The following is a 26,416-nucleotide window of genomic DNA, read 5'->3' as shown; positions in this document are numbered from 1 at the left end:
AAATAATTGAAAAGAAGATATGACATCAATACAAAGCCATCCTGGTCACCTGGAAGTTTTTTTTCCATTCTTGAAAAGATAGACATAATGCTGAGAAAGGGATTTATTTGTTTATTTATCCATTTTATTTATATAAGCTGGCCAACTCACATATATGACTCTGGGCAACTCACACACTTAAAAATAGAAAACAATAATAGTTACAAATAAATAACTGAAATAAAAACCTTCAAAAACCGATTCAAACAAGATTAGGTCATATTTTTGCATAAAGATTGAAAATTCAAACTTTTAAATATCATTGTAGATCAACTACCCAAACCTTGAGTCTCTGTGATGCAAAAGATAGAGCTTAATTTTAATATTGAACTCTGGGTCAATTCTTTGCTTTTTTATTTATACCCATATTCAATCCTACTATACCCAAGATTGGAGATAGATCATTTGAGGAGGCAGACTAAAACACTGGAGTTATACTTGTCACTTTTAAATCTATCAAGAAAAGTCATGAATCCCTGTTATGACTTCTGATTCTCAGATCTTTAGGGGAAAGACACTTAATTTTAGTGGGATCTTCTAAACTGGAAGATGGTATCTTGCTCTCATACAGTAAAAAAAATGAACAAAAACTTCCTACTCTCACAATTTTAACCCTCTAGCAGAATTCTCCAGCACTACACATAAGGGAAAATATGCATTTGTTGTTTGGGGATGGTTATATAGGTGTTCCATTTCTATTTCTAAAATGTAATGTTCTGACTAGGGGGCACCCTAACAGCAAAGCACAAAACAGGAAGTCGATCAACCAACCAGCATGCAGGAAGTGCACCTTTGCACAACGTGCAGTTGGGATTTGGGAAGTGTTTGCGTCAGCCCATCTGCAGCTGTCTGCAACCTACAATTATCCAACAACTCTTTTGCAATGTAAATATGCAGTGACAGCTATGGGCAGTTGTGGGCAACTCAAATTCAACCTTTAGACTACAAAATGAGGCAAGATTCTTTAAAATTTCAGGTAGTTCTTCCAAAATGAGCAGAGCTAACTATGGCAGGATAAATAATAGTTCAGTACTTTAGTGTGGCTGGAATAATATTTTTATGTGTTCCTAGTAGGAGAAAAAGCGACACAGTGGCTCAGTGGCTAAAACGCTGAGCTTGTCAATCAGAAAGGTCAGCAGTTCGGTGGTTCAAATCCCTAGCACCGTGAACTCGTTACTTGTCCCAGTTTCTGCCAACCTAGCAGTTCGAAAGCACATAAAAATGCAAGTAGAAAAATAGGGATCACCTTTGGTGGGAAGGTAACAGCATTCTGTGCACTTCGGCATTTAGTCATGCCGACCACATGACCACAGAGGTCTTCGGACAGCGCTGGCTCTTCAGCTTTGAAACGGAGATGAGCACCACTCCCTAGAGTCAGGAACAACTAGCACATATTTGCAAGGGGAACCTTTACCTTTACCTTACTAGGAGAAAGCTTCGGCTAGTAATAAATGGGTACACTGGGTGCTGTAACAAAAAAAATCTTACCCAGCACTTAGAAAACTTGCACTATGAACGAAGTTTCCAATTGTCAACTGCAAAAGGCCACGTTGCTTGGATTCACACATATATTATGCCATTACAACGTCCTAGGTCCTTAGAAAGAGACATCCTAGGTCCTTGGGAAGAACTGATGCGCGGGAAAGCCAACACCAGTTAAAGAACTGGTAAACTGTGACTTTGCATTAATAATAATATAATAATATAATAAAATAATAATCAAACATAGTTAGATGTAAGTGACATTTTAATTTGGATGGTCATGAAATATGAGGCAATTCTAAAGAAAAGAAACTAGCTTCTTGGAAAGCACTTTGCTTGTGATATACGAAATGCACAATATCTCAAAGGCGTTTTTTTCAAGAGACAACTGGATTTTCTGGTTTCTCCTTTTCCTAATGTACAATAATGTCATTCATTGGGGTTGCTATCCTCCAGCAGCTACCTATAATTCTCTTTCTCCTTACAGAGTTGCAGATATCATTTCTGGAGAAGTGCCTCGTATCTCTATTTCTATGTGTGGGGGAGCCAATAATCCTAATATATTTCACTCTCTTCCCTAGCACTTGGTCATGTGCGTAGTCAATAAACAGGCATCTCCAAATGACAGCGTTGCGACCGCGGTGCCTTTTTCTTCTTCCTTTAAAAACGACGGTGCGAATGAACAGCGTCTTCCTTCACACAGCACCTCCCCTTCTGGCGTCCCCTTGAAAGCGCTGCCCGTCACCAGTCCTTCCGCGCAAAAGAGGCCTCGTCCCCGGGGCAAAATTTTTAGCCGGGTGAACGCAGCCACTCTCCTTGTCCGGGATACGGGATCGCATCCTTCACATCCCGAGGAAGAAGAGGCGGTGGCGGGACTTACAAGGTGACTTACCAGGTTAATGAAGGTCAGAAATTTCCAGCTGCCTCCATAGGTCTGGTGCGCTGGCATGTCAATGGCTTTGTAATTGCACAGGATGGAAAAATAGGAGAGGAGGATGGCGACCCGCAGCACCTGCCCGGGCACGAGCGCCATGTTGTGTGTCTTCTTCACCACACTCCCCCACTCCCCAATTAAGGCCTGAGCGCCGAACGAAAGCGGGCGGCTAAAAACGACGGGCGCGCGCTTCGTTCGCGGTTCAGGGCGCGTGCGCGCGCGCCGTCAGCAGGCATCGAGCCGGGGAAGCGGAGCGCGAGCGAAAAACTCCGCGTCCCGTTCGGCGCCGCTCAAGTGTTCCCCGCTTGAGGGAGATGAAAGCAACGCGAGCGGAGGCGTAGACTTCTGGGGTGTAGTAGATCCACCCACAGTGCCCCACTTCCGGGGTGATTTTGGACATGAATTTTTAAACATGGCGTTTAATATTGCCCAAGAGAAAGAAAGAGAATTGCCCATAGGAAACAGGGAAGACTTGGACGGCACCTGGGCGCCAAGGTGCTTCCCCCCTCTTCTGCCGGCAGGCAACAATGCAAAGTTGCAGGAAGGTTAAAAAAAAGAAAAGAATGCGTCCGTAGTTTCCATCGTTACCGTCCACTTTGCATTTGCAGGGTAACACAGAAGGAGCTTCGGAAGGTTTAAGTTTAAAGTACGCGTCGTTGTTGTGCTCGAGACCTACGCTCGGCTTTCACTTTTCCATGTAAATAGAGAAATAAAACCACAACTTCCGCCAGCATAAGGGGCTGATGCCCTCAGCCTGATCGGAGTCATTGAAAGTCGCAGAGCATTTTCATTTATTTAAAAGCTAAACGCACCTACACCCACACAACTATGTTGCATTGCATTATCAATTGCAAGAACATCTTTTTTTCTTTTTCCAGAGAAATTAGGTTGTCCGTTTATAGCTCGACTAAATTTCTGGGGTGTTTTTTAAAGATTTTTCATAGGGAGAGCGCACTTACACGCACCTCACATTTAAGTATGCGTTCACTATTCAAAGACCATCCCTGTCCTACTGTCTCCATTTATTCGTACCCATTTACTGTTCATATTTATGTTTATACTTATAAGCTGTTATCTTTTACATGTTTGACAAACTAAATAAATAAATAAATGTGGACGGTGATGTTGATTGCTAGACTCGGAAACATTCTGAATCACTTTCTCAGTCTGATTGTCTTCTTACATTATTCCCAACCTGGGATTATTCTAACGCACATATTCATCTCAACCCTCCCTCCCCATTCTTGTTTTCCACAAAGCTGCTAAAATAAAAAACCAGTTAATGGAATATAAAGTACTTCAAAATTCCCCCAGGGGAAGAAGGCGGGGCTTAGCAGTGAGAAGACAGGCTTTCAGGCTATTCCTGAAATTCCTCTATTCCGAAGCATTTGGACGGTCCCTTTTTGGACCCAAGCTGTCCAGGAGAGACAGTGAAAGGTAGGAGGAGATCCAGTGGTCCCAGAGACGTTTGCAAAGTCTCTGGGGAATTGGAAAATAACCTCCTTTGCCAGTGACTTCCAGATTAGCCATAAGGCTAATTGAAACTGCAGGCAGCCCCAAAGAATGACGAAAGTGTTTTCAACTGGTAAGATTATTTTATTACTCAGAGATAAACAGTTCACCTAAAAATTCAAGCTAATTTAAATTAATGAACAGAAGAATCTAGCGGCGATCCTGATTTTTTTATTGGTTTCTGGACGGTGGTTATTCTACTTTTTAAATGTTTTAAATGTTATTCACACGGACAAAGGATAGATTGCTCCAACATCTCCTCTGATCTTCTGCAAGCGGGCTGTAAACCAATTTACTATAATTTGGTTGTTTACAACTTGACACTTTTATTGCTTGGCTGTATTGGTCTAAGATCTGATAAGATTGCATAGCCTCCAGCCTGCTCTTATTTGCAAAATACTTCAGAGCTCTCAAGAAAAAATACTAACTGCGTATAAACATGGCGTCTATTCAAGCCTCTATTCAAATGATTTTTTCAGCGCTACAGAAATTATCTGCTACACAGGCTAGAATTGAGAGAAAACTTGATTATTTGGTGTTTTTAGCAACAAAATATGAGGGAAAAATTGAGAATGTTCCTTAAATACAAGCTAAGGATGTCAGAATAAAGATTCTCAACTTGCTGATATTCGGGGCAACTGGTTTACCTTTGAGGGAGAAAAAGATGGAATGTCTGAAGGGGGAGCAGCAACACAGAAGATTTACTTCGAAAGACATGGTGCAGGAGGAGTGAGAAGCATTAAAGAATTTATACTTTATGAAATACCATCTGCAAAACTTTTGATACCACCACTGAGAATTAAGGACAAGCTGATAAAGGAAATAAAAGGAGGGCGGCAGCATTATATGAGAGGCACCATAAGCAAAAAGGTGCGAAGATTTTTTTGTATGGACTTGCTCATAAAGATGTTTGGAGAACTGGACCCACGAATGGCAACAAATTTAAGGTGGTTCTGTTACTGGAGAGACACAGGCTGATAGATGGAAGAGTATAATTTAAAACTAGCTAAACCTAGTTAAACTCATTTATAATAGATATAGTTGAATAATAATTGATAATGATAGTAATGTATATAATGTTGAGTTGCTATGATAAATAATAATTGGATATGAGAAGGAAAGTTAGAAATAACTTTGGATTATATATAAAGGTTATTAATCACAATAATAATTAAAGGAGAATGATAATAAATTATATAAATTAGAAATCTTTGGTATTAAATATTATGGATGTTTAGCTAAAACAGGATATGAGGAATTAATGTTAATGGAGGAGTATAACTTAAAATTAGCTAAACTTAGTTGAATTCATTTGCAATAGGTATAGATGAATAAAAATTGATAATGATAGTAATGTATATGATGTTGAGTTGATATGATGGGTAATAATTGGATATGAGAAGGGAAGGTTAGAAATAACCTCCTTTGCCAGTGACTTCCAGATTAGCCATATATATATATATATATATATATATATATATATATATATATATATATATATATATATATATGGACTATATATAAGATCATTAATAACAATAATAATCATTATAAAAAATAAAATAAAACTATACAGTTAAATCTTAACTAATATGGGGAAAATGCTATGATATACGATATAATTAAATAAAGAAAGGAGAATGATAATAAATTATATACATGGAGGATGAAATTTTTGGTATTAAATATTATGGATGTTTAGCTAAAACAGGATATGAGGATTTAATGTTAATGGAGGATTTTATAAACAAGTAAATGAAATGCCAGCATGTGGTTATGGATTAAATTTTTGGTATAGTTAAGGATGAAGGATGTTTAAACAACTGTAGTCAACTAAAAGTGGAGGTATGATGATGTTAATATGGTAAACATTTGAGTTAAGATATTTGAATTAATATGAATTAATGGAAGAGATTGTTGCTTGTTGTAACCAGCTGATATACTTTTTTATAACATATACTTGTGTTGTTGTTTTTTTCTTTGTTTTGTTTTTGTTCTTTTTTGTTTTGACTTTTTTTCCCCCCACTGTTGTGGGTATGTGTTGTTTATGTAACAAAAAAATAAAAAAAATTATAAAAAAATAATTCCCCCAGGCGCTGACACTGCCATCTGCATTTATTCCATTGTATACTTTCCTGCTGTGAATTATTCTCTGAATAAACTGTTCAACAGAACCTGGTAGTATCTGGCATCCCTAAAATTCTTCACTGTTGAGAAGTTTATTTTATGAATAAAAAGAATTCAGCTATGTAGGAAATTCCTTGCAGTTAAAAGCTATCTAGTTACACACACACACACACACAAACACACACACACACGTGTGTGTGTGTGTGTGTGTGTGTGTGTGAGAGAGAGAGAGAGAGAGAGAAAGGGAGAAAGGGAGAAAGGGAGAAAGGGAGAAAGGGATGGTGGTGGTGGTGGTGGTGGCAAACAGAATTCCAAATGGATTTTTCAGTGGTTGCAGGTGACCAGATTTCCAGATTGGTAAAGAGGGACACCTTTGATGGGGGGGAGGGGGGTTGATTAAAATTTTTATACGGAGCAACAAAAATTTTCATACAACGCAAAAATAGTATTGTAATATTTTTTTATTTCAACATAACTACAATTTACAAATATAAATTGTAACTGTTGCCAAACATCAAAATTTTGATCACGTGACCATGAGGATGCTGCAACAGTCGCTAAGTGTGAAAATGGTCGCTAAGTGTGAAAAATGGTAATCAGTCACTTTTTTCAATGCCATTGTAACTTTGGTCACTAAACCCATTATACCACTTTTCTTGCCACAGTTCTTAAGTGAATAACTGCAGCTGGTATTTTGTATTTTGGATAGAATTTTTTTAAAAAATGGTCTAAGACAATTTAAAAAAAGAATCCACACAGAATAAATTGAAGTAAAACATTTCAAACTATTCCACACAGAATAAATTGAAGTAAAACTATTTTTAAAAATTCTATACACAATACATTTCAAAGTATTGTGCATAGAATTTTAAAAATTGTTTATTTCAATTTATTTGGATAGAATCTTTTTTAAATAGTCTAAGACAATTTAAAAAAAGAATCCACACAGAATAAAACTATTTTAAAAAATCCTGCACAATAAATAAAATATTATTTTAAAATACATTAAAAAAATAAAGGAAAAAAACCCGGCTCACTTACCAGCAGGCAGGCATTCCAAGTCAATCCAGAATGATGTAGATGTTAATACAAAGAACTGAGCAAATTAAAATGGTGAAATATTTTTCAAAGAAACCTTGATAATAATGAGGAGCCACCATTTTTCCCACACGAGCCAACCTCCAACCTCCGTGCTCCTCCCCTCCAGGAAATCCAGGAAGGAACAGTCACTACTTCTCTAGCCAAAGTATTTCCTGGAGCTCTATGGTACTGGCTCATCTTTTCTTATAAAAGGAAGTAAAAGGGGCGGGGGAGGTTTCCGTTTTCTTGCTTTAGCATTTTAATATCTTCAATGAAAGTACTGAGACATAGAGAGGGGTTAACTTAGACAGAGTGTATTTTGTCTTGCCCTGGTTAGGATTTATTAAGCAAATCCACTGCGCTTTCAACATGAAGCCAGAAAATCGGGACTTTTTTAAAATGCTGCGGGACATGGGACAAATTGTTAGAAATCGTGACTGTCCTGCCAAAATCGGGACGTCTGATCACCTTAAATATACCTAAGGTTTTATACAGAATCATTCTGTTGCATTCAGACAGTTATCGGTACTTATCAAATAGCATTATTATCTCATATCTCTTAAGCTTGCAGAAGATTGAGTCATCTATAATATAAAAAGCAACATCTTCTCTTGGTGAGGTGGATAAAGGGAGAGTACTGATGACAATAAACAATAAGCTGGATTATTGAAACAATGCTCCAGTACTTCATTTTAGAGCTATTGAGGTGGTACAGATGGCGGTACAGCTGGTGAAGAATAACAAAAGGAGCTATATGACTTTCTGAATAACTTTCTCCCAAATGCACAAAATGTACCTTGAGAAGTTATTCTGGCATCTCCTTACTTGGGAATGTGGAGCAGCAATACAATAGACATGGATGGTGCATTTATGATGACTAGAAGACTTCCAAGGTCCCTTCCAACTCTGTTGTTTTGTATTTTGTATGTCCTTTTTTGATCTCTAGTAACCTACCAATAAATTCCAGAATTCATAAGATACTGTGTTTAGATTTTGCAAGATTGTTCTTGTGTGAAATCTCTCAAGATCTTGTCAATTTTGATTGTGAATATTTGCCTGCTTTGAATTTTAGTTTAGAACATAGCAGACAATAACATATAGTCATTTCTTTTCAAACTCATCAAAGACACAATGAAAAAAAAATTCTAGTGAACATTTTGAAACCATAATAAAATAGAGGAAATATCTATCAACAAAGCCCAAGAACCAAAAATGTAGAATGCTACTCATCACCTATATATTGGTAAACCATTCAGGTGTAAAGTCAGTCCTGTGCAATAAACTCTTTCTCATGGGTATCTGGTTGTAGTTCAATATTCACTTTAAATGTTCTTCCAAAATGAGCTGAAAATAATAGAATGAAACCCCACAGAATCAAATGCAAAACCTTGCACTTAGAAAACAAAAATCAAATGCATAGGAATAAGACAGGATAATTCTCCACATAGTAGTACTTGTGAGAAAGATCTTGGAATAGTAGTTGATTATCAGTTTAATGTAATTAGAAGGGTGATGTGACTGCAGAAATACAAATGAAAAATTTAGCTGCATGAAGAGAAGCTTTTAAAGTAGTTTTTAATAATGAAAAGTAATTGTGCTGCATTATTCTGTATTGAGCAGATCCCTTGAGTCTGGTTCTGAGCACCACACTTTAAGGAGCATTCAAACAGATTGGCAGTGTTTAGCCTTGAGAAGGGAAGAATGGTATAGGAGGGAAAAGTATATGTTTCATGTATGTGAAATAGTTAGAGAAGAATGTCATGATCTCTTCTCTATTGTTCCAAGTGTAAGAGAGGAAATAATGGATTTAACTGTCAGAAAGAAAGATTTTGACTGAATATTAAGAAAAACTTTTAAAACAACTTATTAAGAATATATTTATCATGATCAACCACTGATTTCTTAATGACTGTCAATTTTCATTGCTTGCAGTTCCTGTATTGCATTACGTTATGAGCTAATATTTCCCTTGTCCATCCTAAATTAATGAATATATAATACTTCTTTCTGAAATGTTGTATGTTACATGAATTGGGTCAAAGTGATTAATATCCTGAAAACTTTATAAGCAATAAAAAGTTTGTCCTTAAATTGCCACAATATCCTTTGTTGTTTTATTGCAGTAAATTAAGTAGTTGTCGTCAAATCATTGTTGACTCTTAACCATCTAGGCATGCTATAAACAATTTAAAATCTCTTGGATCAACATCTCCCCCTTGTCTCATGATGCACTTTGATAGTCTTCTTCCTTATTGCTGTTCAATAATTTCTGATGCTTCAAGTCTCTAAGATCATCTATCAATAACCGAGTACTCATAAATTCGTTTGTGTCATCAATGATAATATCAAGCCGCATGTTTTTTTCACCCCACCCCACTCCATTTTTCCAATGATCAGTGCATTCCCAATGATTTTGTCTTCACATTATGTGTCTAAAATATTTAAATTTTACCTTAAATTTTAGTGCTTCCAATGAAGAGAATGGTTTATTTTATGTATTACTGAATTATTAATTCTCGCAGTCCAAAGTAGTCTCAACAATTTCTCTAGCACTACAGTTTAAAGGCATCATTTTTTCTTCATTCACATTTTTAAATCTTGTTTTCATAGTAGTATATTACTTCGGGGTGGGGGGAATTGAAAATCCATTTATATTAAAGAAATTGGGAACATACATAGTTTTTCACATTAGTGAGATGGATCTGAATTTGAGCTAGCAGTTCCATAGGAAAAAATAACTTCCCAATACAATCTAACCAGATATGTAGGTACCTGTATGAATTTTTGTAATGTACAATAAATACATTTTATTTTTCTTAATAAACATTGATTTTCTTCTATTCACGTGGATGTATTACTTTTGTTGTCACAATGTATGTCCACATGCATATTTCCTAATATTACAATTTCCTTTTCTTTCTTTTCTATTAAATTACCACACATATATGTTGTCATATGCATTCAGGTATTATTTGCTCAATATGATTGGGATTTTTTAAAAGATTAAGTAAAGTAATATGTTTTGGTTTTAACATTTAAGCAACATGAATAAGCTAATGTCCAAAAGAAGTTTTGTTCCATATAAAAAATCTCTATGAATAACATTAGCACTATAATCTACATTTTCTTTTTGTGTGAAAGAAAAGAAATATAGAGTAAAGGAAAATATAAATTGCATGTGTTACTTCTGTGAGCTCCACTGTCTGCTTTTAGCGAATACTGCATTGGATTGTATTTTGTTTTTAATATATCAGGTCCAATTAAATGTGTTATCAAATTATAAAAAGATACCATACCCTGTTTTATGGACACATTCTAAGCAAATGTATGCAAATAGCCTGTGATTCAATGGTTCCTCAGATAAGTAAAAGCCTAGCATCCGAGGGACGATGCAAGTAAATAGCTTTTAGAAATCTGTAATCTAATTGTGCAGGATCCTAGCCCCGTGATCTCTTGGAGAATTCACTTTTTATTAAATAGTTTATATAAACAACAGTAGTCTAGGCTGACATTATTTTTCAGATGTGCTACAAAGTACTCAGGTCTGAAAATGTTCAAATCCCAGAAAGATATGGCTAGCTGATGAAAGCTAAAAAGCTTGAAATAGCTATACTATTTCTCCCTTTATTTCCTTGTCGGTAAATTTAAATTTAACACAAAATAGTTGTCGTGGAAGCGACTGCCTGCGAAGGCTCCTTGATTGGGGTGAAAGTGGAAGTAGTATGCTCTGTCCCATATTTGAGTAGATCAGGTTGCCCTGATAGACCGATCTCACCGGAAAAACACTTCGTTTATGTCAACACTTTTTCTCACATATATGTCTGTGTGTCTGTCTCTCTCACTCTGGGCATTCTTTCTCTTTATACCTATCAGACTGTTTTATATCTCAGTTCCCTAACTTCTATCGGGTTGAAACTGTCTGACAGTAGAATGGACAGAATTGGTAAATTGTCTTGAATGTTCCTTCCTCACTGAAGTTCCCATGCAATGCCATCATAGATCTAATCCAAGAAGTTGGGAGAGCCTCCTGAGCAAATTCAAGGGATAAGCTAAGAGAAAAGTAAAAAATATTTCTATTGCACCAATGGAAATCTACTCACATGACAGTGGAGGTAAATTCCTTTCTGTTTCTGCAATTTGCTGCAGGCAACTCATTACTGGACTTGCAATACTCTTGCTTTCTATTTGTGAAGTTCATTCTGGTTTTACAAGTCTGTACTTGTTAGGGACAACCTACTTTATTGCCTTATGACATGAAAAATGCTCACCTGATTTAGCATATGAAAGGAATGAGGGAATCCTTAACATGACATAAATTATTTGGCTTCTCAAACCAGATTTTGTAAGAATAGAATGAATAAGAGCTGGGTAATGGGTAATGTGGCTAATTATGGAAAAGAAAAGTCATGTGTTTTTTTAAAGTATAACAATGATATGATGCAAAAACTTAATTGTTTTGCCATTCACATCCATTTACTTTGTCCCATTATGAACTTAGACAAGCAGGTTGCTTTAATTTTAAAACAATATGAAAGACTACAAAAGTTATTTACCAAAGGGAATGGTGAATTGAAATACAATCTTGATGCTGCCTTCAATTTTCTAAAATCTATTTTATTTATGATTCAATGATGTTACTTTTCAGAAACAATATTAGAAACATACAACACTAGAGGATTTAAGGATTTAGACAGGGATATTAGAGTGGGAGGGTAAGCCAGCTCTTTGTGAAAAAAATTAAACTTCTGACATAGGATCACAACCTTGGGAGGCAAACTGTTCCATTGATTGATTTTTCTTTCTGTCAGGAAATTTCTCCTTAGTTCCATGTTGGATCTTCCTCAATGAGCTTCCTTTTTTGAAGAGGTTGGTAAATACTGTCTTTCTGTCTTAATTTTCTGACAACTCAAAGTATCAGGAGTACAGTGGATGAGTTATCTCTGTGAAAAAAAAATGATTGTCCTGTTTTCCCAAGACAATAGAGAACATCTAAGAAACTTCTGGCCCCAAGAGTCTCTTTTTGAGAGCCACAAATAGCACAAAAGATTTTTTAAAAATTATATAGAATCATGTGAAAATTAAATATATTGACAGATGATCTGTTGTATTTAATTCATATTAAACACATATGTTGTATTTAATACATATTCTGATATTTTATGGAAATGTTTTTCAATACTTTTGTATTGAATTTATATTATATTTAAATATGGTTGTATGAATCAACCATATTTAAATATAATATACAGAACATTATGACCTTATTAATAAACAATTATACACTTCATATTTGATATTTCCAGAGTAAGAAGTATCTTTCAATCAAAAAAGAATGCTAAGGAAATATGTTCATTTTTGTTTAAAGTCTTTTTCTTTTTTCTTTATCATTCTCAATTTCTCATAGTATAATTTTCCAGAAATGTTATTCCTCTACTTTTCTATGCATGTATTAATGAATCCTTAAATTTAAGTGGAAACATTTATAGGATCTCTCAGTACATTACTTTTCAATGGGGAAAAGTTCATCTTTATTCATTGAACTTACATGCATAAACTTCTTGGTTTTGATATTGAGAACTGTGAGGCTCATCATTACAACAGAATAATGATGACAGCCTTTCTTTTGTTTGGAGACTGTGTGAAGTATCAGGCATGAAAATTAATCTTCAGGTAGTAAGTCCTGCTTTCAAAAGAAAATCCTGATATTGTGAGTCATGCTAAACCTTTCTGTAACTTATTGTTTAAGTAAGATTTGAGACTTTCGGTATTAGTGTGACTAATGTCTGGTGCTGAAAAGTTTGGGACCCAGAGGTAAGCGTGGGAAGTTATATGCAGGAGCTCTAGCAAGTACTTAAGAGGAGATGGGAATAGAATTTAAAAGCATAATGGATTTCAGAATACAGTTACAGGTTATGATTTCAAGAAGAATTTTGAAAACCATAGGATAACCAGGAACTGTTAAGGGCACACAGATAGCCATATCAAAATATTAATTTGACAAGTGTGAAAAGATTAATTTGAGAGGTGGAAAAGGAAGGCTTCAAACATTTTCATACTGCTTTGATAACCAAAGATTCTTTCATCCTAACAACAACAACAATAATGTGAGTTGGTAGATTTGTATCATTAGACCTTCCCCACTGTTCCACATTACCTAACAAGGTCAAAATTAGGTAAGTAGATTTCCTGCGGAAAATGAGTATTCCATCTTACAACATCTAGGAATGAATTCTGCCCTTCATATATATTTAAGGTGACCAGATTTTCAGATTGGTAAAGAGGGACACCTTTGACCGGGGGGGGGGGGAGGGTTTGATTAAAAATTTTATACGGAGCAACAAAAATTTTCATACAATGCAAAAATTTACAAATATAAATTGTAACTGTTGCCAAACATCCGAATTTTGATCACGTGACCATGAGGATGCTGCAATGGTCGCTAAGTGTGAAAATGGTCGCTAAGTGTGAAAATGGTCATCAGTCACTTTTTTCAATGCCATTGTAACTTTGGTCACTATATCACCTTTCTTGCCACAGTTCTTAAGTGAATAAATGCAGCTGATAAGTTAGTAACATAAGTGAATCTGGTTTCCCCATTTGACTTTGTCAAAAGGTGATTATATGACCCCAGGACACTGAAACCATCATAAATACGAATCTGTTGCCAAACATCAAAATTTTGATCGCGTGACCCTGAGGATGCTGCAATGGTAGCTAAGTGTGAAAATGGTCGCTAAGTGTGAAAATGGTCATCAGTCACTTTTTTCAATGCCATTGTAACTTTGGTCACTATACCACCTTTCTTGCCACAGTTCTTAAGTGAATCTTAAGTGAAGATGTTATATCTTAAGTGAATCTTAAGTCTTAAGTGAAGATGTTATACGGTAGAACCTCTGGTCACGAACGCTTCTGACCAAAATATTCACATTCTCTCCCCCCCCCCCCCCCCGGCTGCTGATTTCCCCTTCTGCACCATTTTTTTTGTAAGCGCCAAATTTCCAAAATTAGGTTTGATTCATGACCAAATCAGTTTGTGACCAATGTTATGGAACGAATTATGGTTGTCACCAGAGGTTCTACTGTATTCATGCCTTTACATACTCTATATCACCTCAAAATGTTGCACAGCCTTCATAAGTTTCTAATACAGATAAAATTAAATACAACTTCAAAACCATAAAAAAGTAAAATTAACCTGGCTGGAAAATCCTATGCCTGTCTTGCTATTATCTAGTTATTTCCCCTTCCCTTGTCTATTGTGAGCCGCCCGGAGTCCTTCGGGAGTGGGCGGCATACAAGACAAATAAATACAAATACAAATACAAATTACTGACACACTTGCTGCAGTATTTGATGGCTAAAAGAAAAAAAAATTGTTAAAGTGTGTATTATGTTCACTCCCATGTCTTGTCTGCTGCGTTGATTTTGAATTCATTAAAAGAGCTTATTTTACATCAAATCCCTCTCATATTATTCCCCTAAGAGACAGCATACTATACATGAAATTCCTGTTACTGTATATTAGTAAATGGTGGAGCTGAGTTTATCCAATTAACTCAGTTTTGGACTTGAGTAATCACATACAATAAAGGAAATAAAACTATTTAGAATGAAGTGTAGTTGGCTATTTGTGATTAAGGGTGTCATGCAGAAACAATTATAGTTTTGATCAGGAAAATACCCTAAAAAAACCCTTTTGTTCTTTCAGGGGTTTTTAAAAATGATTTTTCCATGGCACATCACATATTGTTTTGAATAAAAAAACAGCAGCTGCACATTTTTAAAAACCTACATTATTTTAAAATGCATTAAAAAATAAAAGAAAAAACCCAGCACACTTACCAGCAGGCAGAAACTCCAAGTCAATATTTTTCAAAGAAACTTTCCCACCATTTTGGAGTCCTCCAACCTCCCTCCCCTCCGGAAAATCCAGGAAGTAACACTGGCGACCTCTCTAGCCATTTCCTGCAGCTCTATGGTACTACATCATTTTTTTCTTATAAAATGTGGTAAACGCGACCGGCGCGCGGGGGGGGGGGAGGTCCGTTTTGTTGCTTTAACGTTTTAATATCTTCAATGAAAGTACTGAGACAGAGAGAGAGAGGGATTAGACAGGGTGTCTTTTGTCTTGCCCCGGTTAGGATTTCTTAAGCAAATCCACTGGGCTTTCAACATGAAGCCAGAAAATCAGGACTTTTTAAAAGGCGGAGGGACACAGGAAAAATTGTTATAAAGCGTGCTTGTCACGCTGAAATCGGTACGTCTGGTCACCCTATATATATTAGACTAAGGTGACCAGACGTCCCGCTTTTGGCGGGACACACCCGCTTTCCAATGCATTTTCCCGCGTCCCGCCCGCCTTTTTAAAAGGCACGCTTTTTTTGGCGCTCGCAGCTCCCGCCCATCAGCTGCTAGCTTGCTGGGCTGGCTCATCGTTCTGTTCTCTATCCTACCAGATGAGCCAGCCCAGCAAGCTAGCAGCTGATGGGCGGGAGCTGCGAGCGCCAAAATAAGCGTGCTTTTAGCCTTTTACCTACTACCTACAAATTTAAGCCAGCCCAGCCTGCCGCTCACTGATTGGATTGGCCTGGACTCCAGCCAATCAGTGAGCTGGCTGGGATGGGAAATTTTCAGCACGCTTGCGCGAGTTTCCATTTCCTTTCGACAAAAGACGAAAGAGGTTGCAGCTGCGCTGACTGGTGAGTAATCTAATTCTAATCGAATTTTCCGCTCGCCGCGGCAGGAGGAGAGGGTGGGGGCAGCTGCAGCCGCCCGCGGCAGAGAAGTTCCACGCGGTTCAGGGGCTCCCGCCGCCCGGCAGAAGCCCCTGAACCGCGTGCGGGCGGCTGCCCCCTCCTCCCTGTCCTCCTGCGGCCGCGAGGAGTAGTCCGTTCGTGCAGAAATTGCCCGCCCCGGCTGAGTGAATTGGGATCGCCTGCGGTTGTGAGGAGTCCTCGCGGCCGCAGGCGATCCCAATTGAATTCACTCAGCCGGGGCGGGCAATTTCTGCACGAACGGAGTATTCCTCGCGGCCGCAGGCGATCCCAATTCACTCAGCCGGGGCGGGCAATTCGTGCAGAAATTGCCCGCCCTGGCTGAGTGAATTGGGATCGCCTGCGGCCGCGAGGAATACTCCGTTCGTGCAGGAGTCCTCGCGGCCGCAGGCGATCCCAATTGAATTCACTCTGTGCCGGCGGCTCGGCTGCCCCCTCCTCCTCCCTCTCCTGCGGCCGCGAGGAGTAGTCCGTTCGTGCAGAAATTGCCCGCCCCAGCTGAGTGAATTGGGATCGCCTGCGGCCGCAAGGAGTCCATTTGTGCAGGGGTCCTCGCGGCCGCAGGCGATCCCAATTGAATCCACTCTGTGCGGGCGGCAGCCGCTGCGCCCACGAGGAGCTGCCTCTTCGTGAATGGGATCGCCGCCTCCGAGAGCATGGGCGCAGCGGCTGCCGCCCACACAGAACATCCTCTCGCTTCCGGGGGTCCCGCCGCCCGGAAAGTTATGGAAAGTTATCTGCGGGCGGCGTCCGTTCGTGATTGGGATCGATCGCCGGGGCAGCCTCTCGCTTCCGGAACTTCCTCTCTCACTTCCGGGGGTCCCGCCGCCCGGCATAAGCCCCTGAACCGCCGCGGAATCCGTTCGTGAATCAAAATGGATCCGCGCGGCAGGAGGAGAGGTTGGGGCGCTGCCAGCCACCCGCAGACAATTTCCTCTCGCTTTCGGGGGTCCCGCCGCCTGGCAAAAGCCCCTGAATCGCGTGGAAGTTATCTGCTGGCGGCGTCCGTTCGTGATTGGGATCCATCGCCGCCTCCGAGAGGGTATACAGAACACTATTTACCTAAATGTGCATATATACAGTTTAGTATTTAGCATTTATTTTGAAAAAAATCAAACTCCTAAATCATGGTGTATAGCTTATTGCTCCTATCTTGGACATATTTTTTCTGATCAAACATTTGTGTTTACTGGGGTGGTGCATAAAGCTGAAAAGAGTTATTGTTTGTAATTTTTCTACATTATTTTGCTGTTAAAGAAGAGTTTTCTTCTTGGGGATAGATATTGATGGAGATTTCTTGTGCCATTAGGAATTGTTGCAAAGAAAAGATAAAGAATCTTATGGTGTGATATTGGTGAATTTTTTAAAAAATAGTCTGTGTTGTCTTTCTGTCCCAAATAGTTAAATATAATTTCATTATGAACATCTGCAGGGTTTATGGGATTCCCATAATATGGGAGATTCATGCCTTTGTAGGTCATATTTGCCCATTTGTGGTTTTCTGTCTCATCTGTGAAATTCACAACCTTTTATTTGTTATGTTCTGAATTTTTCTCTTTTTAGAAAGTGATAAGAAATCTACCTGCAATTTAATCTTGACCAGGCATCCTGACTTTTAAGAAGTCACTGACATGCCAGTTTTAAAATTGTTTTTTTTCTTGATAGTTAAGGTCAAAATTTAAACTTGCTGTCACAACTTTGAGCAGGGTGTGAGATTGTTGATGTCCATTTTACTGTCTTTCAATAACTGTATAATGTTCCAATCAAGCCTCAAATTAAGATGTTACCAACTAGTATGTGAACTACTGGAAAGATTGTGTGCCTATAGAGTTAAGAGTAAGAGTTTCATTTCATGCATCAGAAGGCTGTATAGTGTAGAGAGAAAAATATGTTCAAAACATTACAGTTGTATGTGTTAGCCGCCTGAATCTATATTACTGTCTTTGTTTTAAAAATTTTCTCTCAGGATCCCAAAATGGTATTTGTTTGTATGGGTTATATTTATCAATATGTATTGCATTAAATATTGAAATCTAAGTATTCACTGCTACTGTGGATTCTCACAATTGTTTGATGGGATTTCAACATAGGCTGGCAAATTTGAATTTTGAGTACCCTTGATTGGGTCTGACCCTCTGGACTCCAAGGAGAGATTTTAAGAAACACTGATTTCTTTTGCCAGGTAATATGTAATAGGTTGCCACTGCAAGTGTATTTGAAAAAGATAGCTTACTCTATGGTGTTGTTTTTTTATTTTTATACTGGAATTCTTCATGAAAAAATCCAAAAGGATTTACAAAAGAATAATAAAATATCTCTTCAAGAAAACAATAAAACTACAGTGTCAGTGAAGATAATATAGAAAAGCAAGGCATAATTCATTTTTAAAAAGCAGTCTAAGAGGGAGGTTGTCCTGAAGCACATGTTACTCTAGAATTGCCTTGGGTGAACAGGCTTGATTTCAGCTGTTCAAACAAACCAATGTGTAGAAAACAGCTACACATTTCCTAATTTATTATTAAATAATTTGTATTCTATCAGGGGCTTTCAGCAGTTTACAGCAACAAAAATGCCAAATAAAATTATATTATTATAAAATCATTGTAACAATTCCACAAAAACAATAAAAAGAAAATCCAGTGATAAAACCATATTAAATCCCAATGGCTCTAGATTCTAGAAGACAGAATAATTTGTACAGCCTTCCTGAATGGACAGCAGGTTAGGGCTCCCTGCTCTGGAGGAGGTTTCCAAAGGATGGGCACCAGCTGAGACCTTCCTCCTGAGAAAGCCCTACCTTTGTCATGAATGGGATTACTAGCAGGGCCTCCCCAGAAGATATTTAAAGCTCTGGTAAGATAGCTTTGAGGGGGGTGGTCTTTAAATATTTGGACTTTAAGCTGATTTTGGAAAATCTGTAAATTTTAAAGCACAAAACTGCTATTGGCTTGTTTCCAGATGAGTCATTTACTGTAAGGAGTATAGGCTCAATGTATTTTAAAATAATATTTTATTTATTGTGCATATGATTTTTTAAAATAGTGGTATTCTGTGTTGATTCTTTTTTTAAATTGTCTTAGACTATTTAAAAAAAGATTCTATCCAAAATAAATTGAAACAAGCCATTTTAAAATTTTCTATGCACAATACTTTGAAATGGACTCAGGAGTCATGATTGACTCTGAGTGAATTTGCACTTTTAATAATCAGGAAGATACAATGGCATTGAAAAAAGTGACTGATGACCATTTTTCACACTTAGCGACCATTTTCACACTTAGCGACCGTTGTGGCATCCTCATGGTTACGCGATCAAAATGTTGATGTTTGGCAACAGATTCGTATTTCTGATGGTCGCTAAGTGAGGAGTCTCGAGGAGGGGGAAAACATTTAGTGACCAAAGTTACAATGGCATTGAAAAAAGTGACTGATGACCATTTTTCACACTTAGCGAACGTTGCGACCATTTTTCACACTTAGCGACCGTTGCAGCATCCTCATGGTCACGTGATCAAAATTTTGTTTGGCAACAGATTCGTATTTATGCTGGTTTCAGTGTCCTGGGGTGACCTTTTGACAAAAAAATTTTTTTTAATCAAGCCCCCCCCCTCCCCCCCCCCCCCCCCCGGTCAAGGGTGTCCCTCTTTTCCAATCTGAAAATCTGGTCACCTTATATAGACGCCACGTCTTTCCTCTTGCTTTTTTCAAGTCAATAGTCATATGACTACTGTACTTGTTTGCAAAGTGCCTTTCTTTGTCTCACTGACTTCAACCCTTCCAACTGGCATTCCATTTCAGTGAATTCTATCTTATTTTTCGTATGCTTCAGGATATTATCTATAAAGCTAATAACATTATCATGGGATTTCAAGTACGATACTATTGCAGCATGCCTCGAAACTAACTTACAATATTATTTTCAGGGTAGAATAAATAAGAATTATCTATTTTGATATGTCTTGTTTATATACTATTTTGTTGATTTTGCATTCTTCCTGAAGGAACAAGGATACAGCCTGGGCATGCTATAAAATCTAACATTGTGACTCAGAGCAGCTTTGATTTGCTTTATCTAGTTAATCAGATTTCCTGGATATAGAGAGATAGGCTAGCTACACTGATTCATATGCTGTAATATCTAGATTGAATATTACTTTACCTTAAAAAGGAATTCAAATGCTGAATTCAGAATTGAGTGTTTAAAACTCTGGACCACATCTAAACCACAGATAAGTGTTTTGTAGTCCCAGGGCTATTTTGATTCTTTGAAAGGTTGTAAAGCCTCTTTGGCCATACCTGCTAGAAAATGAAGGGCCAGTATACCACAGTATAAATACATATTCCAATATAGTTTCCTGAATAGCCACATTACAATAAAATAAAAGCAAGAACCTGCAAAATGCAGGTTTACCTACATGGCTGTTGGAGTGGGTAGGTGGGTGGCTTGAAAATTGGAAGGAGTATGTCTCCCATTTCAACCTCTTTGTGTATAAAGTTTTCCAGAGTCAAACATTCTCTATTCTTACTTTAAGAGTGAGCTGTGTCAATTTTGCTCTCTCATGGAAAGAACTCCTGATACCATTATAATAAACATTTTGGTTCAGGATTAAATGTTGTTTATCCTAACACTTTAAATATACACTTATTAATAAATGTTTCAAGGTATCAAGCTCCTTGCTTACATTAGGTTTTAGGCCAACAGCTAGTGTAATATAATATTTAAAATGTTTCACCAGGACTGGCAAGATCCAAGATCAGGTCTACCTCCTAGACATTTTACATCAAAATGACCACATGCACATCAAGAGTTTCTGTTAAAACAGCTTTTAAGCTCCCTTTTTAGAATGTCTTTGTTAAAGGAGAAAATATAATTCATGATATTTTTGCTTGGATTTTTGGATAGGTATAATGCACCAATAACATTTTGAAATACTGTAAAGTATTGCCTTTCAAAGGGGAAGTGCTTTATTTCAGCCCCACGGCAATTTAAATAATAATAATAATAATAAATTACCATTCTGTATAGGAAATACCCTGGCCTGAGGGAGATTTATAAAATAAAATATTATTTTGAATAGAAGGAGTTTAATTTCAGCTTTGAAGCAAACCTTGGAAATAAATACAGTTGTAAGTAGGAAACACCCTTGCCTGGAGCATTAAAGCAGGTTTTTGAAATAAAATACTGTTCTAATTATAAAGATCCTTGACTGGAGGCAACATTTCATCTCATCCACCCAAATCTAGATTTATTGTGGTTAGCAGCAGATACTGGCTACTCCCAACTGTTTCTCCCTGAAGATTCTCACATGTCGCAGAGAGGAAGCTCATCTTCATGTCTCTCTTATGTTTTCTAAAGATGGAGAAAGTGAGTTCATAAGACCCAACAAACAGTGACTTATGGCATGGCCAAACAGGCTATTCAGCATCAGTGTGATGGCTGTAATGGGCTGGAAGCAACATTTCTTCTTTGGCTTTTTGACTAGAGAAGTTACAGCTCACTGAGTAGAATGATGCTGACCAAAAAGAATACAAGTACTCCTTGACTTACAGCCATTCATTTAGTGATCGTTCAAAGTTACAATGGCATTGGAATTTATGTTTTTTTCATACTTAACAACATAGCAGCATTCCCATGGTCATATGATCAAAATTTGGATGCTTGGCAATTGGAATGCTTTTATGACAGTGTCCCAAGGTCACATGATCACCTTTTGTGACCTTTGACAAGCAAAGACAACGAGGAAGCCAGATTCACTCAACAACTAGGTTACTAACTTAACCACTGCAGTGATTCATTTAATAACTGTGGTAACTGTTTTGCATAGCAACAAAAACTAAATTGTGGTTCTAAGTCAATGACGACCTGGAGTTGGTGGATAAGATGCATACATTGTAGACTGTGGAACAGTATAGATTATTTGGTAATATGAATTACGTTTCTGTATTTATTGTAGGATGATCTCTCAACCTTGGCACTATTTAACATATGCAGACTTCAGTTCCCAGAATTCCCCAAGCAGCCCACTGTATTTAGTATCTATTTGATGTTGTATGCATATGCAAATCTCTTCTTTTATTTTGGCAAAACCTTAGATATTTTGCCTCAGTTTGATGTTTCTAATGGAAAGCAGCCAAACTCATTATATCATTTTATTCAAAGAACAAGAACCAACCTGAAAAAAACCCCAAGAACAAAACTCAAGTTTGAATGTTTGCCATACTGTACCACAGTGTTTGTTCATTTTGGCAACTTTAACCTGTGTGGACTTCAACTCCCAGAATTCCCCAACCATCATTCTGTTCTGACCTAGGCTTCCCCGGCTGCACAAAGCGGAGTCCACATCCAGATAAACCCCTTTTATTTAATTTACAGTGAATTCCTTTCCATCAAAGTCCCGGACCACAGTCATTCAAGATAGTTCACAGTTACCAACCTTTATTAAGCTTGGAGAGTGGTCAGACTGATATCTTTCAGATGCCGCAATACTTGGCAAGAATGTAGGAATGAACAAATTGTCTCCTGCAAACACCCCTCCCCTCTTTCTTCTCTTTTATTTCCCATGGGAGGGGCCATTCACCGTCCACCTGTGACCTTACTCCCAAGTTGACCCTTGTTCCTTAGCTGTTTCTTCATCTGGCAACTCTGCACATGTGCATACTGGGAACAGGCTCCAGTTGTTCGTCTGCCACACTGATGTCTGACTCTGAACGCAGCTGACAACTATCAGATGGTCCTGGCCCCATCTCTGCTTCTGACAGAGTACTTGTCAGAGTCTTCTCCAGACTCCAGGACTGGCCCATGTTCCAACCTCCTCACTGTCCAAATCTGCTACCAGTTCCGCTGGCCAGCCACAACACATTATGTGTTACCCAGACGCTAACTAGATGCTTTAATATGAGGATATGAGGGTAACAGTCTTCTTATACTGATTCTCTGGTATATTGTCTCTGGATACATTATATCCAGAGACAATATTTAGACATTTTTTAGACATTTTATTAAGATTTATAGGCCACCCTTCTCCCTGAGGGAACTCAGGGCGGCTTACAATCATGAGGGAAGGGGGTGCAATAACAAGAGACAAACAATAAGTGAACAAAATAAAATGGTAAACCACAACATGCATTCAACAGTCAACACTCGGGCGGGTAAATTGGAAACCTATCCCCAGGCCTGCTGGGAGAGCCAGGTCTTGAGGGCTGTGCGGAAGGTCTGGATGGTGGTGAGGGTACGAATCTCAACGGGGAGGTCGTTCCACAGGGTCGGAGCTGCAACAGAAAAGGCTCTCCTCCGTGTAGTCGCCAGTCGACATTGACTGGCGGATGGAATCCGGAGGAGGCCCAGCCTGTGCGATCTAATCGGTCGGAGGGAGGTAATCGGCAGAAGGCGGTCTCTCAAGTATCCAGATCCACTACCAGATTTAATATGCTAGAACACTCATATTATGAGTGTTTAGAAAGCATATAATAAGGTCGATAGCCACTGACAGAAGTTTCAAGTTTCCTAGAATTTGACAAGTTTTTTTAAACTTGCATTATGGCCATGAGATGTGGAGTGGCCATAATTTCAGCAGTACAACTACTCCTATATTCCATAAACAAGAATACTTCCTTTTAGCAATCCTGAATGTTTTTACTGTCAACTTCAGTGACTGGTTCAAATTTCACTGTGCCTAAGAGGAAGAAAAAACATTATATATCTGATTTTCCTTGCCATGTATGATTTTTATATTCAGATACTACTTCTTATCTCATGTCTTTCCGGATTACAAAATCAATTTAGCTATACCCTTTCCTGATTGGAAAGCTTTTCTCATTTTGATTGTCCTTTTCTTCAGAGAACAAAAATATACATAGTGCAGATAGTCCTCGACTTACAACAGTTCATTTAGTGACCATTCAAAGTTACAACGGCATTGATAAAAGTGACTTATGACTGTTTTTCACATTTACGATTGTTGCAGCATCCCCATGGTCATGTGATCAAAATTCAGATGCTTGGCAACTGGTTCATACTTATGACCATTGCTGTGTCCCAAGATCATGTGATCACCTTTTGCAACTTTTTGACAAGCAAAGTCAATGGGGAAGCCAGATTCACTTGACAACTGTGATGTTAAACAATTGCATTGATTCACTTAACAACTGTGGCAAGAAAGGTCGTAAAATGGGGCAAAATTCACTTAACAAATTTATGGCTTAGCAACAGAAATTTTGGGCTAACCCGTGGTCGTAAGTTGAGGACTAGATGTGGGAGATGATCAGAGCCTGAGGATGGGGTCAAATGCATCATCAGTTATGAGTCCCTTCGTGCCCACAAGACATCTAGTCCAGCCCACTGTGAAATCCTTATGTACCACCAAAATGCTTCAACCATTAGTAATTCAGATTGTGATAGAGAGCTTAAGCTAGTAATAAATCTTTACACGCATTTGGATCTCTTGATTTCCCTGGCACTTGACACTATCTGTATTCCTTATATGCTTGCATTGTAAAATTATTAATTGCTCAAAGAATTAAATCGAGTGTGACACAGAATTCAGTGTGTACTTAGATAATTCTGGCATATGGCGATATCTGCAATCATTACAGTAATATTTCTTCCCCTTGAGAGTAGATCTTACTGAAATTACAGTCAGTGCAAAATTCTCTCAGGATTCCGGCAGCTGCCTCAGCTAAAGGCAGATGCTATTCATTTTATTTTACTACTTGATCACAGTGCATTATGATTGAAACACAATATATAAATCCTTAAATAAATAAATGAATAAATAACATTGCATAGTCTATATACAATGATTTTTTAAAGTATTGGATACTTTTTAAAATTTGATACCAAAACATGGTGTTTAATCTCTTGAACCTTTTTAATCTCATGAATAGCTTCAAGGGAAATATTGGTTCAATCTCATCTTAAAATTACAGTACCTATTTCATATGAATATTCATGTTACATCAATTTCTGGATTACAGGCTTTTGCTATAGTAGGGTATCATTCACAGGTGACTTATAACTATAATTGAGCCCAAAATTTCTATTGTTAAGTGAGACATTTCTTAAGTGAGTTTTGCCCATTTTGCAACCTTTTTGCTGCAGTTGTTAAGTGAACCATTGTAATTGATAAGTTAGTAATCCGGTTATTAAGTGAATCTGGCTTCCTCATCGATTTTGCTTGCAAATGGTGATCACATGACCTTGGGACACAGCAATGTATGAAGCAGTTGCCAAACATCTGGAGTTTGATCATAAACGTTGCAACTGTGAAAAATGATCATAAGTCACTTTTTTTCAGTGCTGTTGTAACTTGCCTAAACAGGGTTTATTTCTTGCTACCTGAAGTTGTTCTTGGCTCCAAGTGACATGGTCCTTCATGTTTAGTTCTAGAAATATTCAACTTTGCCAAAGCATCTGCTTCTCTTGGAAACTAGCTCACCATGATCATGTTGCTTTAGTCTTCATCTTGCTCAATTTTTTAATCAGTCTCCATTTCTCTCTCTTTGGTGACTCCCCCCCCCCCCAAGTGATTTGCTTTCCTTAACATCCCCAATTTTCTTTCTCTCCTTGGTATCGAAACTCAGCTTTTTTGAGGCTTGGATTTTGTAGTCAATATGAACTCTCCTGCCCCACTGCTGTAACTTGGGTTTGTATGTTGTTAGCTGTTCACTTGAATATGATAGAAGGGAAGGGTTTGTCCTGTCCTATCTCAATGAAGGGATGGATTTGTTAACTACACTGTGAATAATAAAGTGTGATAGTTTACTTTTCCTAGAAAAGTATTTATTGATATTTGCACTAGGTTATAAGTGGATTCCCCACCCGCAAAGGATTCATATTTTTCCCATATGCCAGACTAACATCTACTATGCTACAATAATTATTTAAATTAATTTAGAGTCATTTCACTTCCTCTCTCTTTCTAATCACTGCTTTTCCTTTATGCAGTCTGGATGGCATTTCTTTGGCTGACAACGAATGAATAACAACAATGCTGCTACTAGCTGATACTGTAACACATTGATTCTCTAAGACACAAGCTCTCTGTAGCAGGTTTAACACTTAAGCCACCTGTCCTTTTTCATTTTTATTTCACTTAGCAAGAGTAAGATGTTCTGTTCATTTATGGTTTGCTTAATTTTTATAAGCACATAAACATGCTTGCGAAAACAAACTCTTCTACAATGACTCCAAGCAAGATGCAGATCAGGAAAAAAGTTCTTAATGTTGGCATATTTTTGAGCTCTGTCATTGCTATTTATATGGCTGATTTATCACAATTAAGAAGTCAGTGCTCGGTGTTAAATTATGTTACTATGACCATAGACAGTTTTTATAACTGTGTGCATTTTGCTGCCCTTCTGAATCTCAACTTCATTGCTATGTTGTTTCCACCTCGGTGACCATTGTCATTTGTAATCTTGTTACAATTCTTTTCCATTATTATTTTACATACATACATACAAAGATACG

At 37.8% G+C, this 26,416-nt stretch overlaps 1 protein-coding gene across 4 annotated transcripts in view; it reads right to left on the bottom strand.

Moving 5' to 3' along the window:
* Positions 1-3,266, bottom strand: part of AIG1 (androgen induced 1) — a 74,887-nt gene extending 71,621 nt beyond the window's left edge. Inside the window, exon 1 of one of the 4 annotated variants that reach the window (XR_004255177.1) lies at positions 2,414-3,266. Coding sequence is in view for 3 of the 4 variants with exons in the window: in XM_032215239.1 (XP_032071130.1) it covers positions 2,414-2,554 (141 nt within the window). In the remaining variant the exon portion in view is untranslated. The remainder of the gene's footprint in view (positions 1-2,413) is intronic. The other 3 variants (XM_032215239.1, XM_032215240.1, XM_032215238.1) reach the window with 3 other exon arrangements.
* Positions 3,267-26,416: the final 23,150 nt, after the last annotated feature.

This window comes from Thamnophis elegans, chromosome 4 (genome assembly GCF_009769535.1).
Source record: "Thamnophis elegans isolate rThaEle1 chromosome 4, rThaEle1.pri, whole genome shotgun sequence".
Lineage (NCBI taxonomy): Eukaryota > Metazoa > Chordata > Lepidosauria > Squamata > Colubridae > Thamnophis > Thamnophis elegans.
This window is presented reverse-complemented; position numbering and strand designations above follow the sequence as displayed.